We start from the raw sequence: 17287 nt of genomic DNA, 5'->3' as shown, positions 1-17287 counted from the left end.
TGATCAACAAGCAGGGGGCATCCAAGAGAAGAGCTCACTCTATAGCCAGACTAGGCAGCTAAAAGGCTTTTGATGTGTGCAGTATTTACAATCTATACAAGCCTGTCAGCTCTTCCATGCATGATTCACAGTAATTTATTGCGCAAAAACCATTATATATTCTGATTAGATGTGCAGTGAAGAGAATATGAAATGTTCTTGGCTGCATGACTTGACCTCAGATGACTCCAGTAAATGCTTGTCATAAGCACATGTTGAACATAAACACAGCCTGAAGCCTGTCAAGCCACTGAGGATAAAATTGTAACCAGAAGCTGAAGGAGGTTTGATCATTTTATTACAGAGGCAATATCCCACACTTATCCTGAATGTGTGGACAGGACATTCAAGCCTTATACAGAGTAATTATATAAACTCTTCCAGATCACAACACGTAAAAAAACTGCATTAAGTGCAAGCAAATGTGACCGTGAGAAAACAAAATACATGAAAGTGACCGTTGCCCTACTGACCTGATTACCAAAAATGGAAAATTTGAATACAATAAGACCATCAACCTCAAAGTAAAGGTATGGCTATGAGAAAACCAGCACTTATAGACCAACATATCAGATATTTGGCACAGTTGGTCATTACATGTAGTGTCAGTTCCAAAATGTAACTTTGCCAGTGAATTTTCTGATATTTTTTGTGAATCGAGTAAATACTGTATAAAATGTTTGAGCAATTCAATCCAGCCACTTTCTATACATCTTAATTGCTATATAGAAATTGTAATTTACAGTAAATATGGGCATAATATTGGCCACCCTGCCCTATAGATATTGCAAAAAAGCAAAAACATAGTTTGATCACTTATACCTTCATACATGCTCCAGCCTTCATGATGCAAGGAAGCAAAATGCATAAAACAGACTAATGGGATGACTAACTTTGGTTTAGTATGATTTGGTTTTGTTTGGAGTTTACTCAGTCTTATACTGGTGATTAAGATTTCATGTGACCCTTTAAGACAGAAACGCACTTGTAAACATGCATCTAAGTGCAGTTTATTGATACAGCCAGGTCAACACTACTGCCGAAAGTTTGAGCTATGTAGCTATATGACTGATGTTTCATTCCTGCTGAACAGTTTTATAAACCACTCATTACATGTAAAAAAAACAAAAATAAAGAAAAACATTAATATTAAAAAAAAACAACAACATTATTTTACGTCACTTTGGTAACAAAACATTCAAGTTCCTGAGAGAGTCTAAGCACCCACACCCTTCAAATGTAGCCACTGAAGAAGACCCCTGGCTTGTGTCCCTTGGGGTTGGTCCCTTGTTTACCTGAGAGAGGGTGAGGGGCGGAGCTTCAAGTGGGTAGGCTTTTCCGGGATTGGAGGTTTGTTGCCATGGGGCGGCGTTTGGGAGGGTGGAGACTCACTGGACACACTGAAGGTTTTCATGAGCTGAGCAACCCGTCCTCGTCCCAAACAGCTCTCCTCAACTACCTCAGACCCCACATCCACAGAAAATGACCGTTTAGAGGCAGCGACCACTCGGAAATCACCTGCAAATGGAGAGAGAGAGAGTGCGATGAGACAGGGACTTATGACCTTCAAGGTCTGTTTTTATAGGTGACAACTTCAAAACATTCTCACACTTCTCTTCTGCCTTTTTCCCTCACTCAATTTTTCACTGCTTCTCTTTGCACTCTCTTCTATCCTTTTTTTCCCCGTCCCTTTTCAGTGTCTCTGGCTCTTTTTTCCTGGGCTGCAGACTGCCAGACCGGAGGTCGTCTGTGCAGGAAGTAGAGCAGGGACGCAGCTGGGTGTAGTTGGTGTGTGTGTGTGTGTGTGTGTGTTTGTGTACACAGTTATGGGTGCGTAAGACTGTGTGTATGTGTGCGGTTATACTGTGCGTGTGTGTAATTGAGAGATGGAGGGATGGAAGATGAGGAGAGGAGGGCCGCAGGGATGGCGGCGGAGAGCAGACAGACGCTGCTCAGACACCAGAAGGCTTGAGGAGCTGCTTATTTTTAGCCACGTCCCCAGGGGACACAGATGTGTGAGTGCGTCCGCTCTCTTTCGCTCGCTCTCACAAACACATATACCCCTTCTCCTTTACACACACAAACTATGACACACATTTTACCCCCTCGCAAATTCTCTCACACGCATACTCACACACCCTGGTCAAAGACACGAACCCACATGTAGGCTGTGTCAGTGGAAATGTCCCAGTACTGAATCACAAAACCCTTAAAGGGGTCATATGATGCAATTTCAAGTTTTCCTTTCTCTTTGGAGTGTTACAAGCTGTTCGTGAATAGATAAGATCCCTAAAGTTGCAAAGACTAAAGTCTCAAACCCAAAGAGATATTCTTTATAAAAGTTAAGACTCGTCCACGCCCTCCTAAAATGCCTCGTTTAAACACGCCCCCACATGTCTACGTCACTGTGTGGGAAGATTTGCATAACGGCGCTCGAATGTTCACGCAAAGAAAGAAGGCGTAACTTTATTGTTGCTGCCACCGCTGCCGCCATGTGAAGACGCTGTGTGTTTCGTTGCGAAAGCGAAACCATTTTATTTGGCCTTCCAAAAGAGGACACGACTAGAAATCAGTGGTTAAGTTGTATTTACAACACTGTTCCAGAACAGTTCAACCCAAATATTCAGATGTGTGCAGCACATTTTATGGAGGACTGTTTCCTGATCCTGGGAGAGTAGACTACAATGCCGGCTGTTCTGACTCACAGACTGTAAGTACATTTTCATATTTAAAGAATTTGCCACTGACGATTCAAACGCGAGTTTTGAGCAGTGTAGAGTAACACTTGTTGTTTGTCGTTTCTCCGATCACAAATGGAGACATGGTTTTATGATGTCTTCAAAAATATGATTTATTTCTAATTGTTTATTTATTATAACAATAAATAAATAAATAAATAAATAAATACTTTCCGTACCCACTGTATATATATATATATATATATATATATATACAGACATTGTACTGTTATAATATATGTGTAATTAATATATATATTAATAATAATAATAATTATTATTATTATTATGTATATATTTTTCCATTAGATTCTTATCATTATTTTATATTTTTGTTACATTATTTATTTTTATTTATTTATTCATTTCAAGACCTTTTAGGACCATTGCGATTTTTTAAACATTATGTACGTTCGATATTAATAATAATAATAATAGTAGTAGTAATGACGTATGCAAATTAAATCTCGATGGTCTAGAAAATTTTCTTCAAAAATATAAAAATAATAATTCATATATTATCTAGATAATAATACACACACACACACACATATACATACATACATATACACATTTGTTTTTCCTTTTGGTTTTTGGGGGGTAAAATATGACCCACATGTGTTTGATGCATTTCTTATTTAAGTCACATGCTTCTCCTGCCCCATCTTCTTCTTTCTGCCCTCCCTCCTTTCCTCTCTCTCTTTCTCTCCCTCCCACCATGGCCCCTGACCTGTGGTTCCTGTGTTAATGTCCTCTCGCCGCACTGCGTGGGCCTGCCACTGATTGTCTCACTGTGTTGTGTGGTCGCCACGGAAACCCTGGATAGGCTCCAGCGACTGAGGCGGACACACATGCGTGCATGGCGCTCTTACACACACACACTCACAGAGTCACTCTCGTGATCTAAAGCTGTTTGTTCCACCGCATTTTCCACGCCCCACTGGTAGTCCGTTCCGTGTCCAACAAACACACGCATGTGTGTATGTTTGCGCACCTGTCCGTGACTCTGTTCACACACACACACACACACGCTCCCCGCTGTTAGCTGACACTAGCGTAACGACTACGCCCCTCTCCCTCATTGCTCGGCGGCGTTTGCCGTTTTCCATCCTCCCATAACCTCTCCGAACCTGAGACGCTTTCACAGAGCTGTCAAATAAAAAAAAAAGCTGAAACCAAACTCTGTCCAGGCCGGCCAAAACTGCCCCCGCTGGCCTCACCGTGCAATCACTTGTGACAATGCCTGTAAGCACCTGATCGCAACGAAAACCGCTCTCTGTTTGCCCTGTCAATAACTGCCGGGCGTGTCTGTGAAAGAGAGAACGCATTCGACAGGATGTTTCCAATTTCACAGTCATCTTATGCAGACAGAACAGATGAGCCACAAAAGCACGCTATCTCTTTAAATGCCCCCACCTCTGAGAATGAGAGGGTGGGGGGGGGTTAGAAGTGGGGCAGAGGGCAGAATTCCGGAGCGGCACGTCTGTGCGCTGAGCCAGGCCGCGGGGGGGTCACGGCTGCCAGGGGGAGGTGGGGAGGGGGCCCGAGCGGAGGCTGGGGGCCCTGTCACTTATCAGCTCCGGCCGAGCGTCGCCCAGGGCCAGAGTTGGGAAGCAGCGCTGGAATGTGTGTGATTCTCATTTCCTGTATTGTAAGGAAATAAAGACTGCATTACAGTAAAACAAGAGTTTTTATGAGGCTATATAGCACAATAATACTCTACAATTTATAAAAAAGTACATTATATTTTGCATAAAAAATGAGACCTAGTATGAAAATAAACCTTTAGAAGGACAATTAATTCCTCTTAATTCTGATTACTGTAATGCATCCTGACACTTCACTTATACTATTCTTATTATTTTGAATGATAACTCTCATTTACCATAAAATAAGACTTATTTCTATTAAAAAGCATAACTAAAGGCTACATAGCACATTAATATTCTTCTCATATTATATAAATTGTTTTTTCATATTACATTAATGAAAATATCATTCTTATGGTAATAACAAAATGTGCTTTATTGTCATTATATTCTTTCAGCAAAATATAATATATTCATTGCCGTTTTATTTTGGGGTGAAATGTGACCTTGACATTTTTTCTTTTTGAGAGGTTCTGATGCGAATCACTTAAATGCAATAACAGATTTTTTTATGGCCACTTATAAACCTCTCTCACAAACTGCATTAAAATGAAATCAAATGTCTTACTGTAAAAGTCATGGAAACCAGCATTACAGTGAATGTGATGCCAGTGTCAAATAAAATCATTCATGCTCAGATTAGCAAAGGAAAGATCAGCAAAATTTTTCCCTGACTAAGGAATTATACACACACATATACATATATATATATATATATATACACATATGCATATACATATACATATACATATACACACACACACACACACACACACACACTGGGAGTCTGGAAGGATTCATAAACAGCAGACTCTGGTGAATGTGATGCCAGTGTCAAATAAAATCATTCATGCTCAGATTAGCAAAGGAAAGATCAGCAAAATTTTTCCCTGACTAAGGAATTATATATATATATATATATATATATATATATATATATACACATATGCATATACATATACACACACACACACACACACACTGGGAGTCTGGAAGGATTCATAAACAGCAGACTCTCACCTCTGTTGATCTGTGGTTTGGGGGTGTCTTGGGGGCGGAGTCTGGAGGTGTCAGGCAGCTGATTGGTCGTCCTGTCCTCGTTGTCTGTATAGCCAGGTCTGCTGAGAGTCGAGGGTGTCAGGAGGCAAGATCTCGAGTGGGCCCGATAGCAAATTGAGGACAAGAGTGCTGAGTCATCCTCTGAGTGTCCTGACTCAGCCTCCTCTTTGGACTCCTGAGGCTGATGGGATACCTGCCATAGAAACAAATAAACCATTTATAAAAGAAGTACAAGTTGGACTGTATACCCAGCTTCGGTTTTAAACCGAGCACTATGTTACTGTCCTAAAACCTCCCATAGGGGAAAGGAAGAAAAAACCCACAGATGATATCTTGTTAATGTCTTGATTATTTCTTGTAGACTATACAAGATTAAATATAGAGCAAATGGGAACTTCAGCTAAAATCTCACGCTTCTCAGATTTGTCTCCTGAGAAACTGACCACAGCTATTTCACATGTCTCCTATAATGTTTAAAAAGATCTCAGCAATGTTACAAACCATGAGCAGAGATTTGCCCATAAAGTCAAATATCAGATTCTTCCCAGACCAAATTACCTGGTGTATGATATTCACATCAAGTCAACAAGCATCTCATCTGTCTCATATTTGTCCTAAGGAATTTTAGGAGGAATATCTAAGACAAAGCTGATAATCCAGTGAGTTTTTCAGATCTCCTGGGCCATAACAGATTAAGCTCTGAACAATAACGCTTTCGATTTTATTTTTTGCCTAAAATAAAACACATTAGCCTAAGTGAAAACTAAAATAAACAGCCTAAAAAATGAAATGGCCTAAATTAGACTAAACTAAAATATTGTAGCCTAAAAATAACCTACAATAAAGCAGCTTAAAAATAAATTAGCTTACAATAAAATACAGTAGCCTAAAAAAACAAAACATAAATAATAGCTTTAAAAATATATAGTAGCCTAAACAAAGAATAAAATAGCTTAAAATTAAATTTAGTAGTCTAAAAATGACCTCAAATTTCATTTAGAATGAAAGTCTAAAATAAAATAGATCAGCCAATAAAATAACCTAAAATCAATAGTAGCCTTACTAACAGCTTATAATAAATAAATACAATTTTGCTGAAAAACAAAACATAAAATAGCTTATAAATGAAATATGAAACAAAATAGCCTAATATAAAATTAAAAACAAAACAAAATATATCTGGAGCTGCCAAAGATAACAGATATTGCAAGCCTGGACTGTAAGAAGCACAGACTGTGTGTAGTGTTTACACACACACACACACGAGATGGAAGAGAACGTGTGATGTGCAAGGACTTGCCCTGCCCAGGGGCTTGTGGATATTAAGGGATAAATCTGTGATGGAAAGAGAGAGAAATGGAAAAAAAAAAGAGGGAAAGAGAGGTCCCTGCACAAACCCCAGGGGACAGTCCCACAATCCCATCCATCTGTGACTGACAGGCGCGCCGTCTCGCCCGCTTTAATTCCCTGATCAACTTTATCAACCATCTGCTCTTGAAGAACTCAGGGACCCAAATCAGCCCCTGGGCTCTCTCAGGTCCTCCTGCAGTGCACACACAGCCTGACTGTCCTCATGCTCTCTGACACACAGGCCACACACTGAGAGCAATGCGCCATACCGTCCTTCAGCATTTCAGACGAGCTACAATATGTTTTATATATCTCAATCAATCAGGCTTACATATATACATCATGAGTTTTATTCCTCTGGGTGTGGGAATGATACAAAAATTGGGAGGGACACTAATTATCAGGTTGCTCATGAATAATAATTGCATGACATGTTCTGATTTGCTGCAAAGCAGACCAACTCGGAAAGAACTAGTTTTAGATTCATGCTTGCACACTCAACTGAAACTGTGTGTAAAGTGTGTGTTGTGTTCAGCTGTTGTGGGGTCAAGAGTCTGAGACAGGTGTGATCGGAGTGGCAGAGAGCGACAGCTGAGGGTAAAAGGATCTCAAGATGAGAGCACAAGGACAGCTGCTCTGACCTCCAGCCCCCCTCCAACCCAGAGCAGAGTGCCAGAAGAGACCACAGACATTCTGGGGAGGACATTCCTTTGCACAGACACCATGTTTACACCGCAAGCAGATGACGCGACCAAATTAGAATGTGTTGGTGTCAGTGTAGACGAGATTGAGTCGAAAACATATATGCTGACCCATTTTTATTTACAATATTAACAGGGTTTTTAAGAATTCATTTTTAACATCACAAATTACATTATTATTAAGATTATCATCGTCATCATTAATATAAAATGTATTCAATTAAATAATGTCTAAATTAAATTAGTATATTCAGAATTTCTTAATATTAGTGCATGAGTGCAGAATAAATATTTTTTCCTCATTTAAGAAAAACACTCACGGTTTTAAAATTAAAATAGTTTTAGTATTTCCAGGAAAAAAAAGGCAGACAGAAAGAAAGAAAGGACAGAGAATTCATAATATGCTGATCCGCTCTGTGGTAAATGGCAGTAATGTCAATGAACAGAGGCTGTTAGATAGCGGGACTTTCCAGCGGCCTGTGGCCTAAATAAGATCTCTGTGGTCATATAGCATATCACATGAGTCTGACGGGGCTGTGGTTGTGAAAAATGACTTGGAATTGTGAAGAGTTTCAATTCCCTGTACCAAAAACTTCTATACCTGCTTAAATCCAAGAGGAATTTTTTTTTGGTAACATTAGATTACACAAGTTTCATGCATTATAATGTAACAATATATGCATTATATTGTCTGGAACTCAAAAGAAACATCTTAGTGCAACAGAGCTATTTATTGTATGAAATACTGTAAGGCGGTAAAAACAAATATACAAGTTTAAATTGATAAATTCATATAGATTTACAATAATTACAATTTATTGTAAGGTGATAAAAAAAACAAGAGAGAGAGAGAGAGAGAGAGAGAGAGATACTTCAGATGCAAAACCTCTAAGTCAGTCTAAGATTTTTAAATTATTATTTTATCAGGCTCCTATGTTTAGGTTCAATTATTTCACTTTAATGGCAATGAAAAGGTTATTAGTCAGTTACTGGAATGCCTTATTTTCAAAATTGTCCAATGTTATTTTCATCACCGATATATTTATGAAAAAAAGGTATGAAAACAGCTCTACTAAACTATACTTGTTCTAATACACATATGTGACCCCTGGACCACAAAACCAGTCATAAGGATACATTTTTCGAAATTGAGATTTATACATAATCTGAAAGCTGAATAAATAAGCTTTCCATTGTTGTATGGTTTGTTATGATACAACAATATTTGGCTGAGATACAACTATTTGAAAATCTGGAATCTGAGGGTGCAAAAAAAATCTAAATATTGAGAAAATCGCCTTTAAAGTTGTCCAAATGAAGTTCTTAGCAATGCATATTATTAATCAAAAATTAAGTTTTAATATATTTACAGTAGGAAATTTACAAAATATCTTCATGGAACATGATCTTTATTTAATATCCTAATGATTTTTGGCATAAAATAAAAATCAATAATTTTGACCCATACAATGTATTTTTGGCTATTGCTACAAATATACCCCAGCGACTTAAGACTGGTTTTGTGGTCCAGGGTCTCATATTAATCATGGTACTTACATTTTCTAAAGTTGCTGATGGCTTTTCTTCATTTACAGGCATCTGCAGAATATTATGAGAAGACATTTACAAAATAGACTGCACTCATTTTAAAGTATTGTGCTGTGACAAAACATCTCACTCATTGTTGAACATCATATCTGCTGCAATACCAAAACACACCTGTGGAGGCGCCAGAGTCCTTAACTCTTTGTCACTGTTGTCCTGTGAAAACAAAGACTTCAGACTGAGCAAAACTCTTCCACACATTATATCATTTTATCATTATAAAAGCTGATGCAATAATCATATTAGCCCATCTACTTTATGATCAGTTAAAAATCTGAAGGCGTTCAGATGTTTTTTGTGACTCTTGTGCGACTCTTCACTAATTGGCAACCATGAGCCACATGTGCCGATGTACAGGGACAGATGTTTGTTTAGCAAGTAGAGGATCATAGCGTGGTGATACTGGCCAGCACATCTCCTCCCAGGAGTGCGTTTGCAGTGCACGGTGTTGCCATGGAAACCCAAGTGTGAGCCCCCAACCCACCCACCCACCTACCTTAGTATAACAGGAAAGAGAAGGTGGTGAGATCTCCACATATAGAGTGAAAACCTTTGACAGACCATTTTAAAATACTTTGTTTCCGCGATCCTGACCAAGACACAGCAAAACTCACACACATTAATTAAAGATGACATCACAGCACTTGTGTCCAAACCTACACGAAATTCTGTTGATCAAGTCCACCTATTTCTACGGCATTGTGACGGGTGGCCCCACCCACTCTGAAATCTCATTGGTTTGAAATCCTGCTTTTCATAACGGCGCATTAGATATCAAGTCAAATACGTTTTCATCACCTCACACTGCTTCAAATTGCTTTTCACATGGTTGGAAAATTGTCGCATCATTCCTGTTAAGGACACGGTGTTACCGCATATGTTGGACTGTCTGTCAGTTCAAAAATTGCACTGACGCCAACTGGCCACACACAGACAAACATATTGATACATGAGCAGAGAGATGGAGCCATACAGAGCTGCGCAATGAAAGAGTTGTTGTGCCTGAGAGATGGAGGGGTGGGTGGGTGGTTGGGTGTGGGAGTTTTTTTTGTTGAAAGGATGAAAAGGAATACTGGAGGAGAAGGGAATGAAAAAAGGAGGAAAGGGGAAAGGAAGGAGCAAAAAGAGGGAGAGATGGAGGTTGTGATTTATTTGGCTGTTGAACGATGCCTCTCCCTGTGGAGAAAGTCCGTCTCGCTGCCCCTCGGCTGTGTCCGAGATTAATGGCGGCAACAGGAAGGTCACCTACACACACAGCTGCATGAATACACAGCGGCACCGATTTGAGAGTTGAGCAAATGTGGAAGTAAACAAAAACACGCACGTGAGAAACACACCTTAAAGTTGAGCTGAACTCTTGAATGTGCTTTAGGAGGAAGGTTTTCTCGCCCTGATCGTACAGGTTCTGCTGATGTTCGGTTTATCAAGTTGCTCTTCAAAGTGCTGGGCTGGTTGCTGAAATACATGACAAGACATGTGAAAACACAACACACAAATATACACCCTTCACAGTCAAACACGTTTTCTTCATTTATTTCAGATATTCATTACAGATGTGCTCATTAGTTTTATTCTGATATGTTTATACACCCTAAAAAATAAGAGAAATTAAAACATAAAAATGGTTAAATTACATACATTTATTTGCACTACCAGGCCAGGAAAAAAAACATTTTCTTCAGGAGGGATGCATTAAATTAATTAAAAGTGACAAAGACATATATAAAGTTGCAAAATATTTCGGTTATAATTAACACAGTTCTTTTCAACTTTCCTGAAAAATAAATCATATGCAATGTTTCCCAAATCAGCATATTAGAATTATTTCTGAAGGATCATGTGATAATGAACACTGAAAATTAAGGTTTGCTATCACAGGAATAAATTACATTTAAAAATATATTACAAATATATGAGTTTTATCTATTTTACTGATTACTGTTACTGTACTTTTGATAAACAAATTTACTCTTGGTGAGCATACAAGTACATAAATACCTTATTGATCCCAAACATCTGAACAGTAGTGTAAATTATATTTAAATTATACACTGCTCGTCCCAAAAACATCACCACCTGGATTTAACTAAGCAAATAGGTAAGAGCCTCCCATTGGATAATTACTGCATGGATGATTATGTTTCAGCTGGCAACAAGTTATTTAACCCTAACTGATGCAGTGAGTAGTTTCTCATTTCTTAAACAAGATCAGAGGTGGATGAAGTGATGCACCCATCCGGCCTAGTGCCTACCGTACAAGCCTGTGGGGGCAGTGCTATGATCTGGGGTTGCTGCAGAAAGTTGGTCAGGTCTAGGTTCAGCAACGTTATGTGCCCAAAGAATGAGGTCAGCTGATAACCAGAATATACTGAATGACCAGGTTATTCCATCAATGTTTTTTTTCTTCCCTGATGGCACGGGCATATTCCAAGGTGACAATGCAAGGATTCATCGGGCTCAAATTGTGAAAGAGTGGTTCATGGAGCATGAGACCTCATTTTCACACATGTATTGGCCACCACAGAGTCCAGAACTTAACCCCATTGAGAATCTTTGGGATGTGCTGGAGAAGACTTTGCGCAGCGGTCCGACTCTCTCATCACCAATACAAGATCTTGGTGAAAAAATTAATGCAACTCTGGATGGGAATACATTTTGTGACATTGCAGAAGCTTATCAAAACGATGCCATGGTGAATGTGTGCCGTAATCAAAGAGAGGACTTTGGACCACTGGGCAACAGTCCAGTTCTTCCTCTCCTTAGTCCAGGCAAGACTCCTCTGATGTTGTCTGTGGTTCAGGAGTGGCTTAACAAGAGGAATACGACAACTGTAGCCAAATTCCTTGACACGTCTGTGTGTGGTGGCTCTTGATGCCTTGACCCCAGCCTCAGTCCATTCCTTGTGAAGTTCACTCAAATTCTTAAATCGATTTTGCTTAACAATCCTCATAAGGCTGCGGTTTTCTCGGTTGGTTGTGGATCTTTTTCTTTCACACTTTTTCCTTCCACTCAACCTTCTGTTAACATGCTTGGATACAGCACTCTGTGAACAGTATGTCTTGTGGAAACCATTGACCTGCAAGAACAGCTGCTGTTGTCTCAAAGAGATAAAGGACTTGCTGTTCTCCTCTGAGGTCTGAAACTCAGGGACCTGATAATAACTGCTTTGTTATTGAGCAAAGACGACTTCCTCTTGGAGTTACACACGTAAACCTAAATTATTGCATTGAACTTCCTTATAAACCCAAAGGGAATGGCTACAGTGGCACAAAAAAAGTTTCTGGACACTTAAAACTTTCATTGCATTGCAATATTTTTACTTCATTGACTAATCTTTTTAAGATGATCTGTCAAAGTTCTGGCTCTTCCAGTAACAAAGCCGATATGCCAGATTCCATAAGCCCTCTGTACGTCTAACCAGTTTAAACGGGTGTAACTTTGGCTAAGCAACGTAAAGTTTCATTTTTCATTCTTTTGTTTGCTTTTTCGCAGCTCTCTGTCTCTTTTGCGGTTTTACAGATACCCTCTATCTCTCAGAGGTATTCTTCTCATATCTCAGCGGTTTACTCCTCCCTCTTACCAACTGTCCTCCTCACGGAAGTCTCGTCTCTGTGATGTCTGTGACCTTCAGTGTTAAAAAGTAGTGAAATTGAGGGGAAAACCCTCATGTTGTACGTAGTTCTTGTTTACGGTGTTTCAGTGTCACACTGAGGAGATCCTTTAACTAATATGAGATTCTGATAATATCGGTCATGACAATTGTCTATTGACGCCTGGACACCTTCTTAAACTTGCCTGATCTTGTGTCTTGTCAGTGACGTAGATGTTCCCAGTGGCAGCATCAATCACAGTAGCTCTCAAATATAATTACTCGTGTTTCAGAGCACTTTCTGTTGTCCAAACATCTGTGTCCACGTCTGTGAACCTATACTGAAGATGTTTTTCCGTGAAGTCTGCAGTACCACAGTGGTGCTTTCAGCTCAGCTATTCGGTCCTGAGTCATGTGCCACATTAAGATTCTGACTAAATTAAGTCATTTAAAGCCAGCAATAAAAAGCCAGAGCGGTTTTCTGTGGCTTACAGATGTGGGAATGGTAAACGCACTGATGAAAGATTTGCATTAGTAATTCAAATGTCCCACATTCAAACCTCAAGATGTTGTAGATCTTTAATCTAGACAGATCCTGGTGAGTTGCATTATGACCATGGTGCAAAAGAACTTTAACTTCAGGGTGACTGTCCTTTTAAAAAGTCAACTGCATGTCTCTTGCAGAATTGCCATAGTCAGTCGAAAAAGGATCATGTCTAAATCTATGATTTGCTTAAAATTTGTTTTGTAACTTTATAAGGGGTTTTACTGATCTACCCACCACCTTGTCAATTTAAACTCATTACTTTTTTTTTTATGCGGAACAAAATGTCAATGCTGTTTTTCCCCATACAATTAAAAATGCATGTTGGTCAACGGTAAAAAAAAACATTTTAATAATAAAAAAATAAAAATAAAATAAATTTTATTTTAAATGTATTTATTAAAATATATATATATATATATATATATAAAATAATAATAATAATAATTGTATGGAAAAAGGGAATAATAATAATAATGTTATTAATATTATTAAAATTATGAATACACTACAATTGCAACTGAACAAAATACAACTAAAAGCCAACTATAAATAATAATAAAAATAATAATAATAATAATAATAATAATATAATACAATATAAAAAATAAACCTGATGGTCAGGATTTTACCGTGCTGTGCTAGGAGGATTTTCTGATGGTCAAAAATAATAATAATCTTGCTAAATGATGAAAAAAATGGTCTCATCCAGGAGTAAATATACAGAGGAAATATTGTAGCACTGTTTAAATTAAATACATAAAATTGTAAAAATGTATTCTACTGTATTAAAACTTCTTAAAGAACTCACTTCAATAAGATGCATAGATCACATTACATACCTGGTTTAGATTTAAATGGTGCGATATAAACCCAGTGCCCACCTGTCTTTGGTTTGGGTTTGAGCGGTTCCCTCTCCAGCTTCTCCTCTCGCTCCTTCCAGCGTCGCACCTGCTCCTCACGCATCTTCAGGAAGAGCGTCTTCTTCTGCTCGTCGTTCAGACCGTCCAGCACATCCGGGTCGATGTACATGTCGTTCAAGATCTGCTGCAGCATGGCCGTGTGTGTGGTTCACCTGATTATATCCTGAGATTCAGCAACAGTCCTTCAGAACGAGGAAGATGGTGGTAAAGATGATGAAGCCCAGCTCGGTCCGTTCACCACACACAAGCTCTCATCACTAATTAGCAGCCATAAACGGGACACGCTGTCAGAAGAAATGACAGATTACAACATCTGGAAGCAATCTGATCTCTTTAATGGTTTGTTTGCTCTTTCTCTTCCTGTGCAGCTTCAGACATTTTGTGTGTCATGTGAAATGAGAAGTAAAAAAATATTTTCGTTTATTTGTTAAGCTTTTAAACTGCTTTCAGGGTTTTCAATCTGGGTGAATCAGAAAATTTTAATGATCATTTATTTACAAAAATAAGCTTTTTTTAGGGTTGTCATATATGTTACCCTGGACCACAAAACCAGTCATAAGGGTAATTTTTTTTAAAGTTTGAGATTTATACATAATCAAAAAGCTGAATAAATAAGCTTTCCATTGATGCATGGTTTGTTAGGATAGGACAATATTTGGCAGAGATACAACTATTTGAAAATCTGGAATCTGAGGGTGCAAAAAAAAATCTAAATATTGAGAACATCACCTTTAAAGTTGTCCAAGTTCTTAGCAATGCATATTACTAATCAAAAATTAAGTTTTGATATATTTATGGTAGGAAATTTACAAAATATCTTCATGGAGCATGATCTTTACTTAATATCCTAATGATTTTTGGCATAAAATAAAAATCTATAATTTTAACCCATACAATGTATTGTCGGCTATTGCTACAAATATACCCCAGCAACTTATGACTGGTTTTGTGGTATAGGGTCACATACATACATATATATATATATATATATATATATATATATATATATATATATATAAAGTAACACTGACAACTTAGTACAAAGATTTCAAATAATAAAGAATATTTTAAATACTTTAGTATAATTACATTATAAAATGTGATTATTTTATTACATATGCTGTCTTTATAATACCACACTTTTTTCCCCCTCACAGAGTATAAACCGTTTTTTTACACATTAAAATACGCAGCAGGCTTAGTATTTTAGTAAGGGGCTAATATTATATATATATATAATATATTTGGGGGTCAAAAAGTTAAGAAACCTCTGCTAAAGAGCATATTTTTACTCAAACACATGGTCTCCCAGCTCTTTTTAGGCCTGACTTAGGGGATTCCTCAGGAACGGGGGTTCGCTTCTGTCATCAGCAGATCCCCCCTCCTTTCACAAGACATGCTCTATTTTAAAATTGTCTTATTTTGGCCACAACTGAGCTTGCATGCTGTCACCTCTTTAGGAGAAGCGACGGGCGTCTACAACTAAAAAAGCCTGAGATCACATCATACCCAAAAAAGTACCGCAACTACAGCAATTGTGACTGAGACGAGAAAAAAAAGTATGCCTGCCTGCCTACACATTTAACAGACTGCAGTTAACGTCTAGATATGGCGGCAAACAGAAAGACAGTTGGAAAGAGAAGGGGAAAAAAGCCTGTGTGAAGGAAAATGTACTCACAGCTGGGTGCGAACGCTCCACGGCAGACTTTACTAAGAGGGAGAGTGAGTGCTTGTGTGTCCTTCTTGCCTTTGTGTGTGACTTAACTGGTGACATCACAGCATTCCTTAGTCTCTCTCTCTCTCTCTCTTTTCTTGTGCTCTCTCTAACAAACGTACATTACACACTGTCCCTTGCCTTCACACAAACACACACTTCCTTTCTGTTCCTGTAACTCTCTCAGGCTGGAGGGAAACTCAGGAAGCAGACCTCAGCTGTTGGCACTGCCAACGAAGTACTGTAGCAGCATTCTGTTTAACAGAGACCGAGGCGGGAGAGAGGAGGAGGGTCGGCTGAAGGAGAAGAAGAAAATGACACAGAACTTCATCACTCAAGCAAAGGAATTTACAGAAAAACACTTAAGAGGATGAGTCGATCTTGACATCACTCAGTGCATTTTCAGTGCCAAAAATAAAACAACTGCACGTTATGTGGCAAGTAATAAGGCACTTCCTCTTTCAGTGAAATTCTCCCAATGATTACATGTACTCTAACAAAACTCCCCTTTGTTATTTTCTTATAAGTCTTTGTTTACTGTAAATTAACATACAGGAAGGACACTGATTTACAAGCTTAAAGACTTTGCTAAAACACCCTTCAAGTAAAAAAGACATGGTCAACACTGTTCTCAAACACGCACTGCTTTAATCTAATCTCACACCAGAGGGCGCACAAGTGCAAGAAACTGTCTTTTTTAAATCTGTACTATTTATCAGAAATAGTTTTACTGCTGTAATGAATGCTATGATACTCTAGGTTAATTAATAAATAAGTGGTTCTTTGTTTTGACCGCACAAATGTCCAGTCATATTTGACATGCATCCAGCACACTTCCCTTTTTTTAATCTTATTCTTCTCTCTCAGTTCTTATTGGATACATTGCAGATGACGGTTTTTAATTAGCAAATGTGTACTGAAATCAAAAGATTTTTATACTTGCGGAGAAATGTGTATATGGAAATGTAGTCTGCATTTGCTTCGTTACGGTTTAAATACTGAAGTTTAATCAACAGCGCCATCTACTGGTTTTCGAGGACCGGTCTGTTATGAGTGGACCAGAAATAATTGATTTAAAGGGATCGTCAATTTTCTCACCCTCATATTGTTCTAAACTTCTATGACTTGGCCTACGTCTGTGGAACATAAAAGGAGAAATTCTTAAGAATCATTACACAGCTCTTTTTAAAACAAGAACATGATAGGGACCATGTTGTCGCGTTAATCTAAATAAGTAAAAATTCCAAGTCATTCAAAGCATTTTTTTAACACCACAAAAATTGTATTTTCTACTTACATTTTTCCACTAGTGAAGTGCATAGTTTAATTAGCAATCATATTCAGATCCAAAAACACTTGATGTGCAGCATCAAATG

General features: G+C 38.3%; 1 protein-coding gene and 1 long non-coding RNA gene across 3 annotated transcripts in view; both read right to left on the bottom strand.

Annotated features, from left to right (window-relative positions):
• Positions 1–320: 320 nt before the first annotated feature.
• LOC107574531 (uncharacterized) lies at positions 321–10683 on the bottom strand. The gene is made up of 5 exons (XM_016260989.1): positions 10479–10683; positions 9256–9297; positions 9094–9135; positions 5447–5678; positions 321–1557 (listed from the first exon to the last, which is right to left on the bottom strand). Exons 1-5 carry the CDS (start codon positions 10605–10607, stop codon positions 1331–1333), a joined length of 672 nt encoding a protein of 223 aa, XP_016116475.1. The 5' UTR covers positions 10608–10683; the 3' UTR covers positions 321–1330.
• Positions 10684–14164: 3481 nt separating this feature from the next.
• Positions 14165–17287, bottom strand: part of LOC107574532 (uncharacterized) — a 5926-nt gene continuing 2803 nt past the window's right edge. Inside the window, exons 2-3 of one of the 2 annotated variants that reach the window (XR_001607686.1) lie at positions 15876–16207; positions 14165–14481 (exon numbers count right to left, since the gene is read on the bottom strand). This is a non-coding gene — a long non-coding RNA (uncharacterized lncRNA). The remainder of the gene's footprint in view (positions 14482–15875; positions 16208–17287) is intronic. The other variant, XR_001607685.1, reaches the window with a different exon arrangement.

Source organism: Sinocyclocheilus grahami, unplaced genomic scaffold, assembly GCF_001515645.1.
Source record: "Sinocyclocheilus grahami isolate Dianchi unplaced genomic scaffold, SAMN03320097.WGS_v1.1 scaffold2262.1, whole genome shotgun sequence".
Taxonomy (NCBI): domain Eukaryota; kingdom Metazoa; phylum Chordata; class Actinopteri; order Cypriniformes; family Cyprinidae; genus Sinocyclocheilus; species Sinocyclocheilus grahami.
Note: the sequence above shows the minus strand (reverse complement) of the source record. Positions and strands in the feature narration are given on the sequence as shown.

Coding starts and splice junctions, on each gene's coding strand:
- LOC107574531 (XM_016260989.1), bottom strand. CDS start 10,607: ATGTATTTCAGCAACCAGCCCAGCACTTTGAAGAGCAACTTGATAAAC. Junction 9,298..10,478: donor GAGTTCAGCTCAACTTTAAG/GTGTGTTTCTCA, acceptor TTGTTTTCACAG/GACAACAGTGACAAAGAGTT. Junction 5,679..9,093: donor CATCAGCAACTTTAGAAAAT/GTAAGTACCATG, acceptor TTTCTATGGCAG/GTATCCCATCAGCCTCAGGA.